This window comes from Pogona vitticeps, chromosome 12 (assembly GCF_051106095.1).
Source record: "Pogona vitticeps strain Pit_001003342236 chromosome 12, PviZW2.1, whole genome shotgun sequence".
Taxonomy (NCBI): domain Eukaryota; kingdom Metazoa; phylum Chordata; class Lepidosauria; order Squamata; family Agamidae; genus Pogona; species Pogona vitticeps.
The window spans coordinates 24288388-24307311 of NC_135794.1; the positions used below are offsets into that span (position 1 = coordinate 24288388).

Genomic DNA, 18924 nt, shown 5'->3' on the forward strand with positions numbered 1-18924 from the left:
TAAGATACCTCAAGTGGATTCCTGCCCACCCAAATATGAGTTTTTACAGCAAGTTCAGAACACTTGGCTTTGATTAAGAAACCTGGTTCTTATCATAACAAGAAAAAAAAACACAACCTTACTTTTATAGCTGTTCTTGTATAGCTGGGAAGTCTCCAAACTTTGCAGCGTATACGGGCGGGTGGGTGGGAGTTCCTTCTGAGTTGCTAACCCCATAAAAAGCTACGGCTGAATTTTCAGGGTAGCTGATGGCTAGGCTCAAAATGGCCTCGCAGAGAACCCTTTGATCTTCCTTTTGGGTGTTCCCCTTTCTCATCGATGTTTACAAATTAAATGTCTCTCCCAACAATTTTGATAGCAGAGAAGAAACCCATATTCCAGAAACCAACAAAAGAAAGGCAAAAGATGAGAAAGATACAGGGTGGACAGGTTGGGTGTGGAATATGTTTTATGTTTACAAAATGTCCAGGAGGTAATACGATACGCTTTTTAAAGAGAACCATGGAGCCATAACCAAGCATTTCTCTCTTTCTGTTGGCCTGTCACTACCTTTACACTGTCCAGCCTGCCAGTATCCTGATGAGCAGAAGTGGACACCATATTTCTATTGAGGCAGCCTAGAATTGTATAAGCCTTTGTTGTTGCCACATCACATTGCTGGCTCATGTTGCATGTGTTTACCCCCAAATTAAATAGTGGGAAACTGTGGCAGTTCTGAACAATGCAGCCCTTGGCTACTTTCGCCATGCACGCAGTGCACCTACACTGTTGCATGTCTCCGTTTCATAAGCCAAGATCTCGAGCACCCTAACGGAGCCACTGTCATACTGGGCTCTCAGAGAAAGCCTTCTTAATAAAATGTGGAAGCTATTACGAAGTTCATGAATGCATTTTGTTCAGTTTGGGGTTTGCATGAATGCCAAGCCCTATAAAAGCCCATGACAAAAAAGCTTTTTGGAAAAACTGCATGTGAACACTCGTGTCCTCTCGGAGGTTCTGATAACCTCATAGATTCTGATTATCTCTGAAACCGTCATCTGACCCACCCAAATGTTATCCTTCAGCGTCAATGGCTAATGCAATGGCTGGCTAATGTTTCAGAAGGAATACTTGCTCTCCATTTCTGTTCATTGCTCCAGTGCATTTTTGCTAATTATCCGAACACGAAACAGATGAGAAGGGCCACTCCTATTTATCCTGTACTGTGGTTTCCTTAGACAGTGTGTTTATAAATCCCATTACAGCTTTAGGAATGTGAAGATATAAGTAACTATGACTTTTACAAGATGGCTGCTTAGGAGGTCCATCTCACAGAACTGAACATTTAAGTGGAGAAAATCAGAAACCGACTTTATCGTTTTGGCTTTCCTAGCCACTGAGATATGTCAGACATAAATCTGCACAGATCTTTATGGAAGAACTTCCAGGGATAATTCTTTGGTCCTGTACAGTACTTAGGGGAGAATTTTAAAGCAGCCTAAGAACTGCTGGACAGGGTCACCGAAGCTGCCAACATGAATTTGACCAAATTCTGGGAGGCAGTGGAAGACAGGAGGGCCTGGTGTGCTCTGGTCCAGGGGATCACAAAGAGACGGACACGACTTAATGACTAAATAATAACAACAAAGAACTCCTGGATAGCTCAGTGGTTTAGGCCTCTAGCTGTGGAACTGTGTTCCTGAAAATAAATTAATCCATCCATCCATCCATTTATCCATTCATCAATTTTTATACCACCCTTCTAGCCAATTGCTCTTCTGGTGGTGTACAGAAAGTGGTTCCAAGAAAGGAATGGAGGTTCCAAACTTCAGGTAAAATATTTGTAAAACAGCCTGGAAAACTTGACTGTGCAGTTAATCCACTCAAATGTATATATATTTCAGGGTCTGATCCAGTAACCAGGCCTGACCCTGCTTAGCTTCTGAATTCAAACCAGGTCAGCGTGTGCCGATTTCTGGACACAGTCCGAATACAGCATGGTCTCCTGCCTACCCCCAAGGAAAGAGAATTCCAAGATTGTGGGGCATTCGGTAAGAAGGCTTCTCTGGAAGCCCTTGAGAAATAGGTTTCCTGTAATATTGCACGCATTGCGGTCAAAGGCGCATACTTGGAGGATGTCACTCACCCAAAAGCCTTTTGGCACAAGGCACTGCCAGGAATTGCTAAGCCCCAAAAGGATGAAGCGAAGGTTAGAGGATGACTCTGCTGTTTTGAAAAGTGGTTTTGGTAGCCAAGAGGAAGCAGAGAGAGTTTAATGAAAAAAACGAGAGAGAGAGAGAGAGAGAGAGAGAGAGAGAGAACTAACTAACGAACTTGCTACAGGGCAAGGAGATTCTCAAATCATGTGAAGCCTTCAGATGAACAGGTTGAGGTCAGTCAAAAACAGCTGCGATACCTGTCATTATCTAAACCTTGGACCAAGTTTCTCTAAACAACATCCATCCTTTCTGTGCTTATGTGTTCTCCCTTCCGGCTGACACACACATCCCTTGGGTGTTAGAAAGTGTGTATCCATCATATCTTAAGACCAAGATAAATAATCTGAGCAGTCCAGAAACCATTATCCAAACAGCTCTGTTCCCCAAAGTGTGGAAACCACGCTGGAGGTAAGGTCGTTGTTGGAGGCCATGTCAGTCAGACCCAGTTCTGTCAAATCGGGAGGGCAATAAGGATGAGGTTGGGGTGAGGGAGGGCAGGCGGTGGGTGTGAAGGGGATATTGCGTCTCTTCCCCGCATGCCTGTGGCGAAGTTGGCTGGGATTTTTTGTGAGTCCAACTATTCCAAGCTAAAAAAATTAGATGAAACTGGACAGCTGCTCTCTCTTGCCCTGGTGTACAAACAAAGCAGCCATCATGATCAAAGGGCAGCCGGAGGGATTGTGAAAAAGATGAGGACATTTGGCGGGATGGGAGAGGGTTCGCGGTAGACAATGGCGAAGAAGCTGGGAGGACTTGATATGGCCGAGGATACATGGTCTGGAGCAGTTGAGGAAAGAGAGATTTTCCCCTCCCTTTGCTTCCAACTGCCAAAATCCTATTGTAAAATCCACGTGAATAAAGGAAATGGTGCAAGCTGCTTTGGGGATTTTTTTTCCTGGCCATCTGTCTTGTGCCTGAAAGCATGAGGAAGAGCACAAGGAACTGCATGGCCAGGGTATGTCCACGTGCATAGCTGGCAGCCGGAATTATTAAGCACACCGGTGAACATCATTTCTGGTTTACCCAATGGAATTGTAATAGGGTCCTGCCCAAGGTCTGAGATCCTTCTTTGACTCTGGGTGGTGGGGTATGTGCAGTACATTGAGGCACATCCTTCTTCACATAGTTCGTTGTCCATGCATGGCACCTTGTACGACAGCCACAGAGAGGGATTTGGGCAATTCACAGGGAGTACATGTCCACTGACCATGCCGGCTAAAGGAGTCGCAGAAAGTAAACCTTTTCAGTCCCCAAATATAACATTTCCAGCCTCTGATCTACAGCTGGAACATATACTCAGGTCTCTTCCAGATGGGGGTTTGCGTACCTCCAGTTTTTGTTTCAAAAAGAAAGCTGGGTTCTCTGTTTGTTGGCTGTGTTTTCTAAAAGTGAAGTTAAATCCAGCACAAAACACACTAAGTAGGATGTTTTACTGATGTTAGAATAAGATGGGTCTGTTTGGTGATATTTGGATAAGAGGCTCTGTTAAACTTAACATGGGTAAGGTCTTCAGGACGCCTTAATTCATTTGTCATGACGGGGAGACCCTGATGGACCTTCCTTTTGCTACTCTGTCTAAACTTCTCAAAAACTCTTTCCGTCCTTCCTTCCTTCCTTCCATCTTAAGCAGCAACACAGACCCATCCACGGCCCTGGCCATTTATTATTTCAGATGATAGAAAGTTCATAATCTTGCAAAATTCCATGGACGTAATGCATAAAATAATATTCCTACCAGGAGGTTGTACAGCGTTAAATACAGGATGTGGCTGCAATGAGTGGATTATTCATGCATTCTTGGCCAAGCCTCTGAGCAAACCCTTTGGCTAAATGTTAAAAGAGATAATAACAATCTGGTGTTTGTCTTTTACCCAATAAAGTGGCCTTTTCCAATTTTTATCCGGATCCCACATATTTCTCCTTTAAAAACAAACAAATGGTGTAAATAGGTGTTCATTAGTTGTCAAAAAATGATCAAGAGTTTTGTGAGATGGTGTTTCAGTTACATCCAGTATATGGAAAAAACTGGTTTCCCATGATCAGTTCTTCTGTGATTTCCTCAGTACAAATTTATGGTTTTCTCCTGCATGAATTTGCGGGCTGCTCATTGCAAAGATTAAGTCATCACAGTGCGTCTTGGAATTTGCTACCACAACGGGCAATGATGACCACTAGCAAAGTGTCTCATGATGATGAAATATTGCTTCCAGTATTGGGGCAGTCAGCTTCTTAAAACCAGAAGCTGGAAGTAACAAGTTACAACTACAGTAATTACATTTAACTTTTTATTTTAAAGGCAAAGAAGATTTAAGTAGGTTGTATTTAAAAAGTAATGTGAAGAGTAGTTACAAAGTTGGTCTAAAGATCAGTGTTTTCTAGTTGTTTTCAGAAATGACTTTTACAGGCATTTAAGGTTTTGTAAGAGACAGGTAGCAGTTTTTAAAGGTTCATGCCATTTTTCAAATTCTGTGAAATTTTCCTAATTTTGTGCCAGTTGTGAAGTAGTGAAGTGTTTTATCATTCATGCCTTTTAAGGATTTTCAAGGTGTAGTATCAGAATTAATCACTAGGGGGAATAGAGGAGCATTTTTTTCTGGCAGACTAGTGATAGCAATGCAACCTGCTAATAATACACAAAGTGTATGGACTATGCTAGCAAACTAAGCAATGACTACAATAACAATAACCTGGTAATGTGAAGTAATGAGAAATGCAATCACTTCTTTTTCAAAAGAACATTCCAGGATCTGCTCAAAATCCCAGTTACTGGGGAATAAGGGCAGGAAAGTGCTTTAGTTCTCATGCGTTATTCGTACAACACACACTGGCAGCCGGTTGGCCACAGAATATTAGATATCCGATCTTATCCAGCACAGCCCTTAAAATAACCGCATATCATACAGTGTAAAGAACATTCAAAGAGAAAGGGAAATTGGAGCATTATGTGAGGAGGTGCGAATAAAATATACAGCTAGAATTAGGAGTGTTCTGGATGGAAACAGCAAGCCGCCTACCAGTGAGAGCAAAAGAGTTATATGAAATAGCAAGTGATGTGGACAAATTTGTGTCATGTTTTATGAGCTCAACCAGGAAGTCTTGGATGTGCAAGGAGCGACATGGGGCCACCCAGATGTTCTCGGACAGCCGTGGCCATCCACCCTTCTCCATTGCAGGCAATGGTGAGGAACGTAGACCATCCTGCTTGCTGAGCCTTTACAGACGAATAATGGTACATATATAACTGTTTAGGTCCCTCGATTAGAAAAACTTGTTATGATTTTTCTGAAGGCAGCAATCAAAGGCCCAGGCTTAGACCTTCGAAGTAATACGTGAGAAATAGCGATGTTACGTGACATTCACTATTTGGGTGCACAGAAATAATGGTGTAATCATAGAATCATAGAAAAGGGAAGTTGGAAGAGACCTACGAGGCCATCAAGTCCAACCCCCTGCTCGATGTAGGAATGTTCGTTTTCCGCATTACGTAATAATCGCTCAAGTGATGGCTGACATCCTGTTACTTAATGTAGCAAATTTCAACGAGAGTAGACCTGCTTGGGTCAATGGAACTTATGGAGGAGTTGACCCACCAAATCAGCGCTTATTCAATAGGCCTACTCTAGTGTGACTTACTAGGGTTGGCAATAGGTTTTCATCCATTGACTACTATTTACTAATTTCTTTGTCTTGTTATTTTTTTCCTGGGGGGGCGGGCTGAATGCATTTCGAGAGTTCTGGGTTAAAAAAGAAATAGGATTTTACTTCATCTTAGGTCTTCTTTGTTCCCTCTCTCTTTCTTTCTGGACAGATTTAATTTTTAATCTGAAAAAGAGCTAAGTACTCTTGTGTAACACCATGAGTATCAGTGATGACCTAGGGTGCCAACTCAGGTCTCTTGGATTTGCTATGCTTCTCCAGGTCTCCAGAATATTTGATTTGCTGTCTTTAAAGCCTGGGCCCCCATCTCCATCCAAGTGGTAGCTGGTGCCAAGGCTCCCCCTCCACTCTTGCCTGCCTTGCCTCTATGACATCACAAAGGCTCACTCTATGACATCACATACTGTAGACTCAACTTTGTGACATCACAAGGGCCTGCCCCAACAGGACTATTCTTTTTCTTGACTACTAAGCTGTTATTTTTTTTCTAAAAGGCATGTACCTGTTCTTGAGCCATACAATGAATTACTTTACAAAGTAATTTCCCAAGTTTTCTCTAGAGCACTTGTTCTTGAGACCCTCCCTGAACATGGCAAGGAGACTCGGAAATGTAATGCCTTCAGGCAACCGTCCAGCAGCTCCTGGGGTGTGCTGTTGTTAACATCTCCATGCCGTCAAAGCCCAAAAGGAATGTCTCTTTCGGATCACATGGTGCCTATTTATAGATGGCACCGACTGCTCTCTTCCCCTCTGCCAGCAAGCTTGCAAACGTGAAGGTCACAAAAGAGGCAGTCCTTCCGGACTGCCTTTTTGTGTCTCATGGGGGACAGAGCGAGATCCTAAGGACACCAGCCTCAGGTTAGTTTTCCCCCTGGTTTTAACTCACCGTGTGTGTTTGCCACAGATTCCAGCTCTTCCCCTAACCCTGCTGCCTCCTTGACTAAAGTGTGTGTTCTTGTGTCAGGTGGGTTGACCGGCCGGCCTGTTGGCCAGCCAGCCACTTTGGAGGGTGAAGGCCCAAATGACATCTCATTCAAAGTCTCCAGAAGGACAAATCTTCCCCATTGCAGAGAAAACCAAGGGGCTTCTCAAACAGAGGAAATAGAAACAGGCAAAAGCTTCCATCTGGGTCTCAGCGGAATCAGGACTCGGGTTGAGGTGGATTTAAAGATCTCCAGAGGGTTCACCCCAGCAGAAGAGGGTTTATACAATGGCATTTTCAGCCTCCCAACCTTTATTACACATTCTTCGTTATTGCTCTGTACAGGCTTGGCATGGGAGGAGAGAGAAATTTATTCGGCATCTTGAAAACCTCAGCTTTAATTGTTAGAAAGCAAGTTTCCTGCTCTTATTGCTGAAAGACGTGGCCTTTGCTGGCTCAAGTTTCCAAAGTCAGAGGGGGGACGAAATAGTGTGTGTGTGTGTGTGTGTGTGTGTGTGTGTGTGTGTGTGTGTGTGTGTGTGTGTGTGTGTGTGTGTGTGTGTGTGTGTGAAAATCAGCGAGAGAGAAGATTTTTTTCCTGCCTTCTTATCCGTATCCCATAAGCAGAACAAGGTCAAGGAACAAACTTGCTTTATAGTTACAGAAGATGGAATAGAGGATCAAGACACGTTGGCGATCCAGAGGTGTGATCCTAGCAGATCTTGTGTGTGTGTGTGTGAAACAAAGCCTGTGTTTATGACCCAAAGGCCGATCACAAAACAAAGCAGGGACAATGGGAGGCAAGAAACAGAAGCCCACCTCAACCTCTCCCCTTTGCAGGTGGCCCTTCTCAGCCGGCTCCCTCGTTGGCCCTTGTCCTCCCTCCCTCTTGCCTCCTAGAGGCCACAGAACGATGGCCTCAGATGGTCCACCCAGAGGGCTAGAAGTGACCCCTTCAGGACCTCCACTCTCCTGCATGTCTTTAAGGTCCACGCATTGTCTGATGCTTGCATCTAAGTTGTTGCGAAGCCAACTCCCAAGCTGCATACTCGTTGTGGTGCATGCTCCCTCACAGCTATTGGCCACTCCAGCTGGAGGTAGTCCAAAACAAGAGTCACTCTCTCCATCTCCGATCCCACTATATCTAAATTATTTTGGGTCTAAGTTGAGGGACAGGAGGCAGGGAGGAACAATTTAGTTCCATTTTGACCTGACATTAAGCTCACTCCTTTCAGATTTATGGGGGCGCGCATTGTCAGGCATGGCTTCCCGCCCAGCTCAACCTCTCGTTCAGCACTGTCTGATGGCATCTACAAATCACACTTGCCTGTTACAACACCAGACACAGGGCATTTGTTTTCCTCCTTGACAGCTCTTAGGCTCAATGAGAAACACAAGGAAGAGGCTTCCTTAGCAACCAGTTCAAAATGGCCTCCACGGAGACGTCCATCCACACGACGTGTCGCCACACTCTGTGACTTCAGTACACCGCCCTGTGGACCCTTTTCAAAACCGGGATTTTTAACCAGCTGTGCCCTGGTCTTAAATTATCTCTCCTTATGGAGACTCAGAAGTTCATGTCTTTGTTTCACTTGAAAATTGAGACGTGTGTCCAAAGAAGACGTTGAGTGTGGGGAAACCACAACACTCTTGTTTGGGGTGAATAAATAATTCCTTATGCATACGATGGTTTTGTTTTGCAAAAGTTTCCACATTTCGATAGTCTGAGGCAAATTGAATAACAAGGCTGACCTTTAAAATTAAAATACAGGGCTACTTAACTCCAAGCTGTGTGCTCAGATTTGTTTGTCCCTCAGAAATATAGCTCAATCTGGACTGCCTCGGTGGCGGGCCAGATTGATGAAACCTGCCAGCGTCCACTTCCACATGAATCAGTCTTTCAGGAACGTCGCTGTAGGAAAGGCCTGGACATCTTTTGGAATATGGGTCTGAGCAACCTTGCCAAACTGCACAGATCTTGTATTAATTTGTTTATTAACAGATGTATCCTATATTTCTCTTCTTTGGCACTTTATTTTACAACGGCCGTGTGGGGTAGATCAATGTGAAACAAAACGACTACTCCCGGGGGCATCCTGTGAGTTTTGTGGCTTAGCTAGTGGCTCAAATTTGTGTTTCTCAAACTCTCACCCAAAAGCCTAAGCACCACACCACAACATTTTAACCCGGGGGGTAAAATGAAAGAGGCAATTTGGGGGTTCCATGTGATTTGTACACAATACAATGAAGCCACATGCACCCTTAAATCCTCAAAGGAAGACTTTAATCAGTGGCAATTTGTGGCTGCTAATGGCAACATCTCTACCTTTAATTAGGAAAATTACACTGCTGGGTGATTTACGCTCTAGAGATTAACACAAAGATGGTTTCTCTCTGCACCTCCCTGAAAATTTTGGTTTACTGAAAGACACAATGTGAGTTCAAATCCTGATACCAGCAACATGCTAAGACAACCTCTACCCATTGAATTTATTCCCTCAAACTATGGTTGAGCCCTGGGTCTACCTTTGATAATGTCACAAATATACACATATTTGCAAAGCGATTGCCAAGGATTTGTGACTTCTGCTGGCTTTACAGGGTAGAGTGGCCTTCTATTTCTTTCTTTTTTTTAGGGACAGAGTCCTCTTCCTTGAAGGATAGCCGAGTCCAACTTTGATTCAAAGATCAAGAATTATAAAAAGGGGCGGGGGGGGGGAGATCAGAGCCTCCGAAGATGCTCATCATCATGCATGGTGAGCATCATCTCTAGAGCAAACACGGCCGCTAACGCATGATGTGTCAGATCATAGCCTTCCTTGTTCCGGTGAAATGCACTGTCATTCAATTCAAGTTCCAAACAAGAGTTTAAATGATGAGAAACATTTCTAATTCGGCATCCCCACATGTAAATTAGCATCCTTGTTCCCTTGACACCAGTGTGAATTGAATAAAGCAGCTGATTCTAATTTTAATGAAGCCTCTGTACCAACAGGACCACCGAACCAACGTCAGAGGTAGCCCACTCTGTTTCTGGAACCGCGGGCATGGCAGGCTTGGTGGGGTGTGTTAGCAACTACTCATTGCCATCCCTTCTGACAGTACATATTCGGATGTTACGGCCACCAGTGGGACGACGTACGTTTCGAGCTTTCCCGACTTTATGGAGAGAAGAGACGACAAAAGGTAAAGGCTGTGTTTCTCATCTTCCCCCCACCCCACTTCCTATTCATATAAAAAAGGATGGGATGGTTTCTTGCCACACTATCTTCCTTCAGTAGCACCATTTATGAAAAATATTGTGTGGAGGCTTTAAACGCCAAAGTATCGCACAAGTCACCAAGGCATGCCAAGAAGGAGTGTTTAACTAGCTGTCTTTTTAGGGCCCTATGAAATGTTTGAAATTATGTTAATTGCATGAATGTTGAGCTTAATAAACTGCTACCGTTACTTCTACCTCTTCTTGCATAAAGAGAAATCTAAGGAATCTAATTCTGCACCTGCGCGTATAAATTAGCATGCACAATTTTAAGCAGATTCTTAAATGGATGGAAGGGAAGTCGTTTATTATTTATTTAAAACATTTTTACCCCGCCTTTCTCGTTAAAAGGACCCCCAGGCAACTCTGCAATCGTCAAGGTAATTTCCTCTGAGATGCAGAAATAGGTGAAAGAGTTTCCTCTTTTGCAAGCCTAGAATCTGCTCGGGTTGTCAATTTCTGTAAGGGAACATGTTACAGAGGAAATGCTCCCGGAAATCAATGATCTGTTAAAGGCGGCATTGTAATTAAGGGCCAGTACCTTACTGAGGTTTTCGTGCACATATGGGTATTTGTGGACGTGGCTTGCCTGTTTTATGGATGGCATGTCACACAGCCGGTGATGTGATCAGCAACGCGGTGAACTGCACACCTAGGAGGCATGAATCGAACAGGCCGGAAATCACTGCTGGCACCATTTCCTTTGCAAAGGCATGTAAGCCAAATGGAGTTCTGCTGTAAAATTTCTAACTGATGGGGTGTTTCCCGTAGACACAGAATATGTAACAGTGTATGTTGCATAAGGCTGATGTGTTTTGAGAGATTCACTGTCACCTCTTTTGCATGAAGCTGAAGAACAGAGAGGTTGACTTTGAAAACATGTGTAGGGCAGGTGTGGGGCTCACCCTTCCGATGAAAAGAGGGATCACTACCATAGCAGGTTTTATATATATATAAAAAGCCTGCTATGGTAATGATCTTTCTTTTCCTTGGAAGGATGAGCCCTACATCTGTCCTACACATGTTTTCAAAGTATATAGTATATATACTGCTGATTCTCCTATATTTATATAGATTCTCCAATATATATACGGTTGTAATGGAGAATCTCTCTCTCTCTCTATATATATATAGGAGAATCAGCAGCTGCTGCTGCAGCAACAGTTAAAATCTTTGTTGTATTCTGGCTTCCTTACACAATAAAAAAAATGGTCTCGCTGATAGGTTGAGGCTGATCGGTTCCTTTAAAATTCTGAATGGGAAAAATGCTTCGCAGTGGCCAATGGTTTCAATCCAGCCTGCCCCCCCCCCAAACCTGAAAAAGTCGCCCTTAAGTTAACGTCTTGTGGAATTTTGTACGTATATCGTCCTGGGAGGTCCAGAGAGCTGGCCAGAGTCTCCCAGTTCAACCCAACCACACCCATCCCTGCCTTGGCTTTATTATTTATTTATTTATTTGATTATTGTGTTTAGGGTTGTTTCTTTTTATTGCTGAGCCAGAAGAACCCTGTCAGGGCCCACTTGCCAAGTCCAGGTAGCCTCTCCAAGGTTTGCTGAGAGCTTCTTGGAGGTCTGTTCATCTTTTCCCTACCTGTAAGGGGATAGCTGCCCTCGCCCCCCCCGCGCACTCCCGCTTTTGAGACGTCACCCTTTTCTGGTTCTTATTAACTGCCCATTTGCATCTCTTCCGTGGAAGGAAGGCCGGGCAGAATCCTTTCACGGTCAGACCCAAGGGTGGGCCGACAGATTTTTCAAATTATATTTGCAGCGCAAAAGAAATTCGTTTGCTTTTTGGGAAAGCAAAACAAAAGAATGCGATCAGCGGACGTTTTCAGCGCTTTCTTCGTTGTAGAGGGTCTCTCATGTTTAGCAAAAGCTTGCCTTAGTTTTTCATCGCTTTCACACTGGAGAGTGTCTGTGTGTATGGGAAGGGAAGGAGGTCGGACCTGGACTGGGAAGACTTGATCGCCAAGCCTTCTGCTTACCACCCAAGGCCGTTGAGAGACAACTTAGACCACTGCACAGGGTTCTTGTGAATTTAAAATACTGTTTACCATGTATCTCTCCCTCTAAGCTTCCTTAGTCATAGTGTTATAGTTAAAAGCAGAAATAGAAATTATGGTCATAATGACAAAACAATCGGAAATCTAATAATCTACTATCCATGGAGCAGCGATACAGGGAAATGTGGAATATGGCCATTCATGATAAACTATCCTGTGAAATTAAAATTAGAAGAGGAATGACAAAAATAATAATTATTTTAAATACATTTGGAATTTGTTCTCAGTACCTCTGGTGCAGAAAGGGAAAGTGTGTACACCAGGAGAAGAGTCAATGGAATACTGGAGAGAAGTGAGAATATTTGAAATATAAGAACGAAGAGCAAGGAACTAGCCCTGAGTGAGGGAAGGGTGGGTGGGTTGCACACTGTGATGAAGAGGAGTTGGTTAAGTCATAAGCGAATATGTGATAATGAGTTGTAAAAAGGTAGTTTTTGTATATGTTTTTCTTTTCTGTTTAATAAAATGCAGTTTTAAAAAATTACAAATTTAAAGTTAAAAAAACGAGAAAAACATGGTGACACCTTAAGGACTAACTTTAAAAAAATATGTGAGCTTTTGCGGACAAGTCCCCTTCACCAGACATAAAAGAAAGAGATGTGAAATTGGACTTGATGGCCTTATAGGCCTCTTCCAACTCTATTATTCTATGATTTTAAAAAAAAGGAAGGAGGGAGGGAGGGAGGGAAGGAGCAAAGCCCCCAACCTCCGACTGCTCTTTGCCCCTTTACATGGCTACCTCTGAGGCTGCTTTCATTCAAGCAGCAATAACCAGCAAACCATATGGGAGCATTTTGAGAGCATTTGGAAAGCCAAGCCTCACTTTTTCCCTACTCTCTGGATTCCAGGCACTTTCTGCTTTCTCAACTGACCTGTCACAATTGTGTAAGAATAACCACAAAGAAAAAAAGAGAGAGAGAGAGGCTATATTAAATATTGTTTAGTTTGCTCTTACAAGAACAGTAGTTTAGATTTATTTTAGCCCTTTCCAGAAAATGATTGCCCAATGAGATAAAGTAAGCAATGCAAAAGTCAACTTGAAGCAGAGTTTAATGACTAAAAAGCACGGTTTGGAAAGATGCACGGATGGATTTGTGGTTGAGACATATTGGACAGCGGTATGTATACACTCCCTGATTTCAGACAGGCAACGCCGTTTGCTGCAAATGTCACACTGACATCTTAATTATCCGGATCTGGGGTGAAGGGCTGGACTGGGAGGGCTCCCCTGGATTTGGGGTCAAAAGTCTTGGTCGATTGCTAAAGGATGCAGAGGAGAAAAGGATACAGATGTCTTGAAGAGGTCTCGGACATCTGGAAGAGATGAAAGGAGGCGTTGAAATCACAAATGGGGTGAGCCTCTATGCCATCCCCGGTCTGGGTAGAGACATATAATAACCGTCATGGAACTTCAGAGCGTGAAGGGACCCCCTATGAATCATGAACTCAAGGAGGCCCAGCGGAGAATTGATATTATATTAAAACACGCAAGATCAATGCTAAAAACACAAGTAACTCAACTGAATAAAATCATTCCTTTTAAACGTCCTCTTGGGCCGATCAGTCAAGGAATCAAAGCAAATCAACAAATGTGTGGTTTCAACATTCATTCAATCTTTATTTATACAGCTATTATATCATCCCCATGTTCATGTCTCACTCCGCAGGGTTGTTGTGCTGACTTTGAATTCTACGAAGTGCTTCAAGAGAACGACCAAATGACATACCTTGTTTTGTTTTGTCTGTATGCTTTTTTAAAAAAAAATCAGGAACTCGTTACCAAGATCTTGTGGTTGGCGTTCCCAAGGAAATCTATAAAAACGAAAAGAGAGTCGCTCTGTCCCCTGCCGGCGTACAAGCTTTGGTGAAACAAGGGTTTAACGTACAGGTGGAACAAGGAGCTGGGGAAGAAGCCAAATTCTCCGACGACTGGTACAAAGAGGCTGGGGCGAAAATCGGAGACTCAAAAACTGTGTTTGGATCTGATCTCGTTTTAAAGGCAAGTAACATGGCAGGAAAACATACGTAGGCTTATCCTACCTCGTGGCCCCAGAGTTTGACCCTAACGTCTCAGGGAGGGGGGGGGGATGTCCATGGTGTAGAAATCCTAGGAGGATCAATCTAATCCTAGATCCAGAGAAGAGAAGGGAAAGGAAACTCACGTTGGCTGTCCATCTACCTCGTTCCGCACATTGTCCAGCCGTGGCAGCTTTGAAGAAATGCATTTTTTGAGGGAAAACATTTTATCTCCTTCTAAATGCAAAGCTAATAATTCATTTAGTTTGGCCACTAGCTTTACGTAAAGAGCAGAAGGTGGGAGTTTGGGATTTTTTTTTTCTAATTCTGTGGAAAGGTTTCAATTAAAGGACAATGCCATGTAGAGCTTAATTCAGGCAATGGGGAAGAGGTTTTGATTTAAGCAGAGCAGTAACACACGGATTTTACTTTCTCTAAGGTCAGGGCTCCAGTTTTTAGCGAAGCGTTGGGTGTCCACGAGGCCTCACTGCTCAAGGAGAAAGCAACGCTTGTGAGCTTCATCTATCCAGCCCAGAACCCAGATCTACTGGAGAAGCTCGCCCAGCGGAAAGCGACAGTCTTGGCGATGGACCAAGTGCCCCGGGTCACCATTGCACAAGGATACGATGCCTTAAGTTCGATGGCCAACATTGCAGGGTTAGAAGACGTAGCATCCTTTCTATACGGTCATGATGGCTTCTAGCAGGCTGGGTTTTTTGGCATGTGTTAATTCGTGTGTGTCGGCGCTTGTTCCTCCTGCTTCCACATTTCCCTAATTTTATTCAGTGGTTTTGGAAGTGGAAAGCATAAAACCATTAGTGGTGCTTATAAAAGAGCAGAGATGGTTCATTATTTCGTTCCTAGGATATCAAAGGGAAGCTTTGTTTTGGTTTTTTCCAAGGATGACGCTCGGGCCACGCAGGTTGGGCATGGATCCTGGTGCATCCAGGTCTGCACTGTTCTCTTTTGGGGTGGAGCATCTGCCTTTCTGGGCAAACATTGACCTCACCTCCTCCTGATCAGCAGTTCTTGTGAAAGGAGATGAAGGCGCTGTTTCGACCTAGAAAAGGCAAGCCTGCTTCAGTGCCTTGACCAGCTTGATTCTGGTTGGGATGGAATGACAGAAATTCTAAACCATTTCAAGATGCAGCTTGTGTATATAATCGGTGTCGTCCTTAAACCAGTTGGTTGGGTTTTAGAAGGAAGAGAAGAAACTCATCTTAAACAGCTTTGAAATAATTTCCAAATGTGAATTGGTTCAAAATGTGTTTTATCCCTGAAAGGCAAGGCCTGCCCCAAAGGTTTTGGCTTACGGCACAATCCATGCACTGAAATGTTCTCAACTGGAGACATACTTCTCCAGTTAAGACCAGTGAGGCTTTGCTTCTGAGCACACATGATTCGGATCGGGCCAGTAAGAGGCGGTTCAGAAATGTCTGTGGGTATTTAGAAAAGATATTTACTTAGATCATAATTCCAAACGTTGCCACCCAAGAAAGGAACTTCTCTATGCTCCGAAGTAAAATCAGATCCAGGAACAATTTGGATCAGTGAACGGTGGAAAAGCTCACTGTTCTTCCACAGCCTCTTCCCCCCCCCCTTTTAATAAATTCCACCAACCCCTGTAACCGGAGTTTGTATCGTTCTGCCCTACCTGTTGGTTTCCAGCATATTTAGAAGATGAATTAGGTGTCATCAGCATGTTCTGGACTTGCTTCCATGGGCTTTCTCCTGGAGAAACAGCTCTTGGATGTCCTTCAATATCAAATTTTACTTTATACAAGAGTCTTCTGGAAACTAATTGCGATTTTCGACATGAGGAAGGGGCTGTTATTTCCCTCTTAATAACAATGATGTGCCCTCAAGTCAGTTCTGACCTATGGCAACCCATTTCGGTGTTTTCCAGGTAGAGAATACTGTGAGGTACTTGACCCTTTTCCCCTTCTTCCGGGGTTGCCCTGGGACTCCTGTGCAGCTTGCCCAAGGCCACCCAGGTTGGGTTTTTTTCCTAGGAGGCCCAGTGGGGAATTGAACTCCCAACCTCTAGTTCCACCGTCAGAGATTGAAACTGCTAAGCTACCCAGCTTCCTGCAACCTTTGTACCCTAGACAGGCCACATTCCCACAGCCAGAAGCCTCAGCTCGCCTAGGACGGAGCCGAGACAGTCAAAGTGGTTTCAAACTGCTCTCACTGGATAGTGCAGACAGGAGTTTGAGATCTTGCTTTGAAGGACTACGACGATGCTCAGAATTCCCCAGCCGATGTCGGCGAACAAAATGCCTTGTTCCCAAGTTCTGGTGTAGATCTCATGGCCGTTTCTGGGTGTATTCCTCTTCCCACCCTTCTTCATCTGGTGCTGATGTTCTGTTGGCCTGGAGAAGCAGGAGGACAATTTGGGCTTTGAGCAGTGGAAATATGGGTGATTGTTTTAGGGAAGGAAAATCGTTACCTTCAAAGACGCCATTCCCCCCCCCCCCCGCACCTTCCCAGCCAAAGGGAAATGGACAAGAATAAAAACTTTATGCTGTGTGGGCCGGTCCTGGAATGGGATGTGAAGCAGTCCTGCCCCCCCCCCAAAAATTGGGAGGTACCCCTCACTCCAATCACAAGCCGGTGTCCCCACTTCACCCTTCCCCTTACGCCCTGCCCCATCTACACGGCCTCCTCCCCAAATACCCTTCGATTCAGCACTTGAAAGAGGGTCACAGGCGTTGAGATAAATTGTTATGACAGCTGAATGTATTTTTTCCATTTAGACAATTTATTTGCTGGAGCTTCTCTAGAGCAGTCGCTTGTTGGCCGGGGTTGCTCATTAATTCTCCCTTGATTGCTTTTGGTGTGTTTGTTACATCTTTTTGTCATTCCCCCACACACACACACACCCGTGCGCGCAACCGTGCCCACTGGTGAGCCAAGAAATGCATTTGGTTTCCTTCCTTCCTTCCTTCCTTCCTTTTCCCTTTCTCTAGATATAAGGCGGTCGTCCTGGCAGCCAACCATTTTGGAAGGTTTTTTACGGGGCAAATTACAGCAGCCGGGAAGGTTCCTCCGGCCAAGGTAGGTCTCCCGAGAGGAAGAAATGTCTGTAGGAAAAGCTGTGGTGGTAGAGGGGGGGGGAAAGCGCCCAGATACCTTTTGAAGTGGATGGGAAGAAATTCCTGGAGGAAAAGTCCCATCGCAGGTGATGAGCCCTGATAGGGATGTAGCATCATCTCCAGGCTTTGAAGGAAGGGACCTCCAAAGGCCAGAGGCAGGGGAAGGAGGGGGATCAGGAGTCAGGGATCTTGTCTCGTGGTCTCGGGGGCTCCCTGGGGCATCTGGTGGGGCCAACGGTGGGATACAGGGAGCTGGACCCGAGGGGCCCTTGGCCGGATCCAGTTCTTTGGTTCTTATGTTATGTTCTGAAGCAGGACTGCGCTTGTCTATTTTAAAATTGAAAACAAAACAAATGGCATAAGCGGGCGACAAACAGAAGGAAGCCAGCCTTTTTTCTGCTATGCACGTAGCATCATAAAAACACACCATGAACTGAGAGGGATTCAGACCCTTTAAGGCCAGTCTTGGCCATCCTTCAGTTATTAACCAGTTGCCCTAGTGGGAAGCCCATAGGCTGCCCCTGAATGCCACAACGCCCTCCTGTGTCACCCCCAAGGAGAGGCCAAAGGTCAGGAACGGGAACTTGAATTGCCGTTAAGTGGCATCAGGACTTAGGGTGACCCTAACAGGGTTTCCAAGATATATGATATATTTAAGGCGTGGTTTTTGCCATTCCAACCCCCTGGTTCGTTTCCCTGGATTTGAACCCAGGTCTTTGAGTCTGACCATCTGTCCACTACACCATGCTGGGTGGCTGTCAGAAGAATAGTCCTCTTCCCCCAAATTGATTTGACTGGTCTCCTTTTAAGGGCCTCCCTACATCCCGTGGTAGCAAATTCTGCATTTTTGTTTTTTTTTTAAACCGCAAAGAAATGCTTCCTGTTGTTTTCTCTGACTCCTTTGCTGTGGTCCGGGCTTCTAATTTTATGAGACTGGTGGTGGTGGTGAATAATTTTATTAGGGATGGGTGTGAAATGTGTTCCAGTTCACATGATTCCCATTTCCCAAATGGGAACACAAACCAGGAGGCCACTAGGACCTCCATAGCCGTCCCGTTCTGAAGTCTGTGCGGCTGCTTGCCTCACAAAGGAGGCACTAGAAAGGAATGCATTTTTAAAATGCTTGTATTTTGAAAAAAACACTCATGTGAACACATACAAATCTTCATTTGGACCAGATCAAAACAAAGCAAAGCCAAAGGGTGCTGCTTCTACACACACACCCCCAGTGCTTAAAGCTCTCTCTGGGTGGTTTACAATTGAATGATGCAGGTGCCCTCCCTGTACCCCCAATGAGGAGGGCACTCCATGCACCCACCCCAGAAGGATGGAAGGCTGAGTCAACCTCGAGCTGCTTACTGGAACTGGTTGGGATCGAACTCACATCGTGAGCAAAGTCTTGACTGCAGGACTGCAGTTCAACCACTGTGCCGCAAGGCTCCTATCATTGCTGCCTGAACTGGACCGAGGACAGAATGATCGGAACCACGGAAGAGGGCACCCTGAGCAAAATCGAGCTGCCAAAATTGACCCAGTCCTACAAAAGAGCTCTAAAATATTGACTTTTTTTTTTTTTAGCAACAACCACCAACGTTCCCTCACCTGTGCATTGCCCTTTATCTGCACATTCTCCTCCTTTGCTCACTGGTTTTCTAACCGAAATGAAAAGAAAAGAAAAAGCCCCAATGTTGTTTTCTAGTTCTTGATACGAGCG

General features: G+C 44.6%; 1 protein-coding gene across 1 annotated transcript in view; it reads left to right on the forward strand.

Annotated features, from left to right (window-relative positions):
* The first annotated feature begins 1582 nt into the window (after positions 1–1582).
* The window catches only part of LOC110077267 (NAD(P) transhydrogenase, mitochondrial), a 38582-nt gene continuing 21240 nt past the window's right edge, over positions 1583–18924 (forward strand). The window contains exons 1-5 of the mRNA XM_020790144.3: positions 1583–6713; positions 9773–9963; positions 13869–14098; positions 14555–14772; positions 17085–17172. Coding sequence (XP_020645803.3) covers positions 9825–9963; positions 13869–14098; positions 14555–14772; positions 17085–17172 — 675 coding nt within the window. The 5' untranslated portion in view covers positions 1583–6713; positions 9773–9824. The remainder of the gene's footprint in view (positions 6714–9772; positions 9964–13868; positions 14099–14554; positions 14773–17084; positions 17173–18924) is intronic.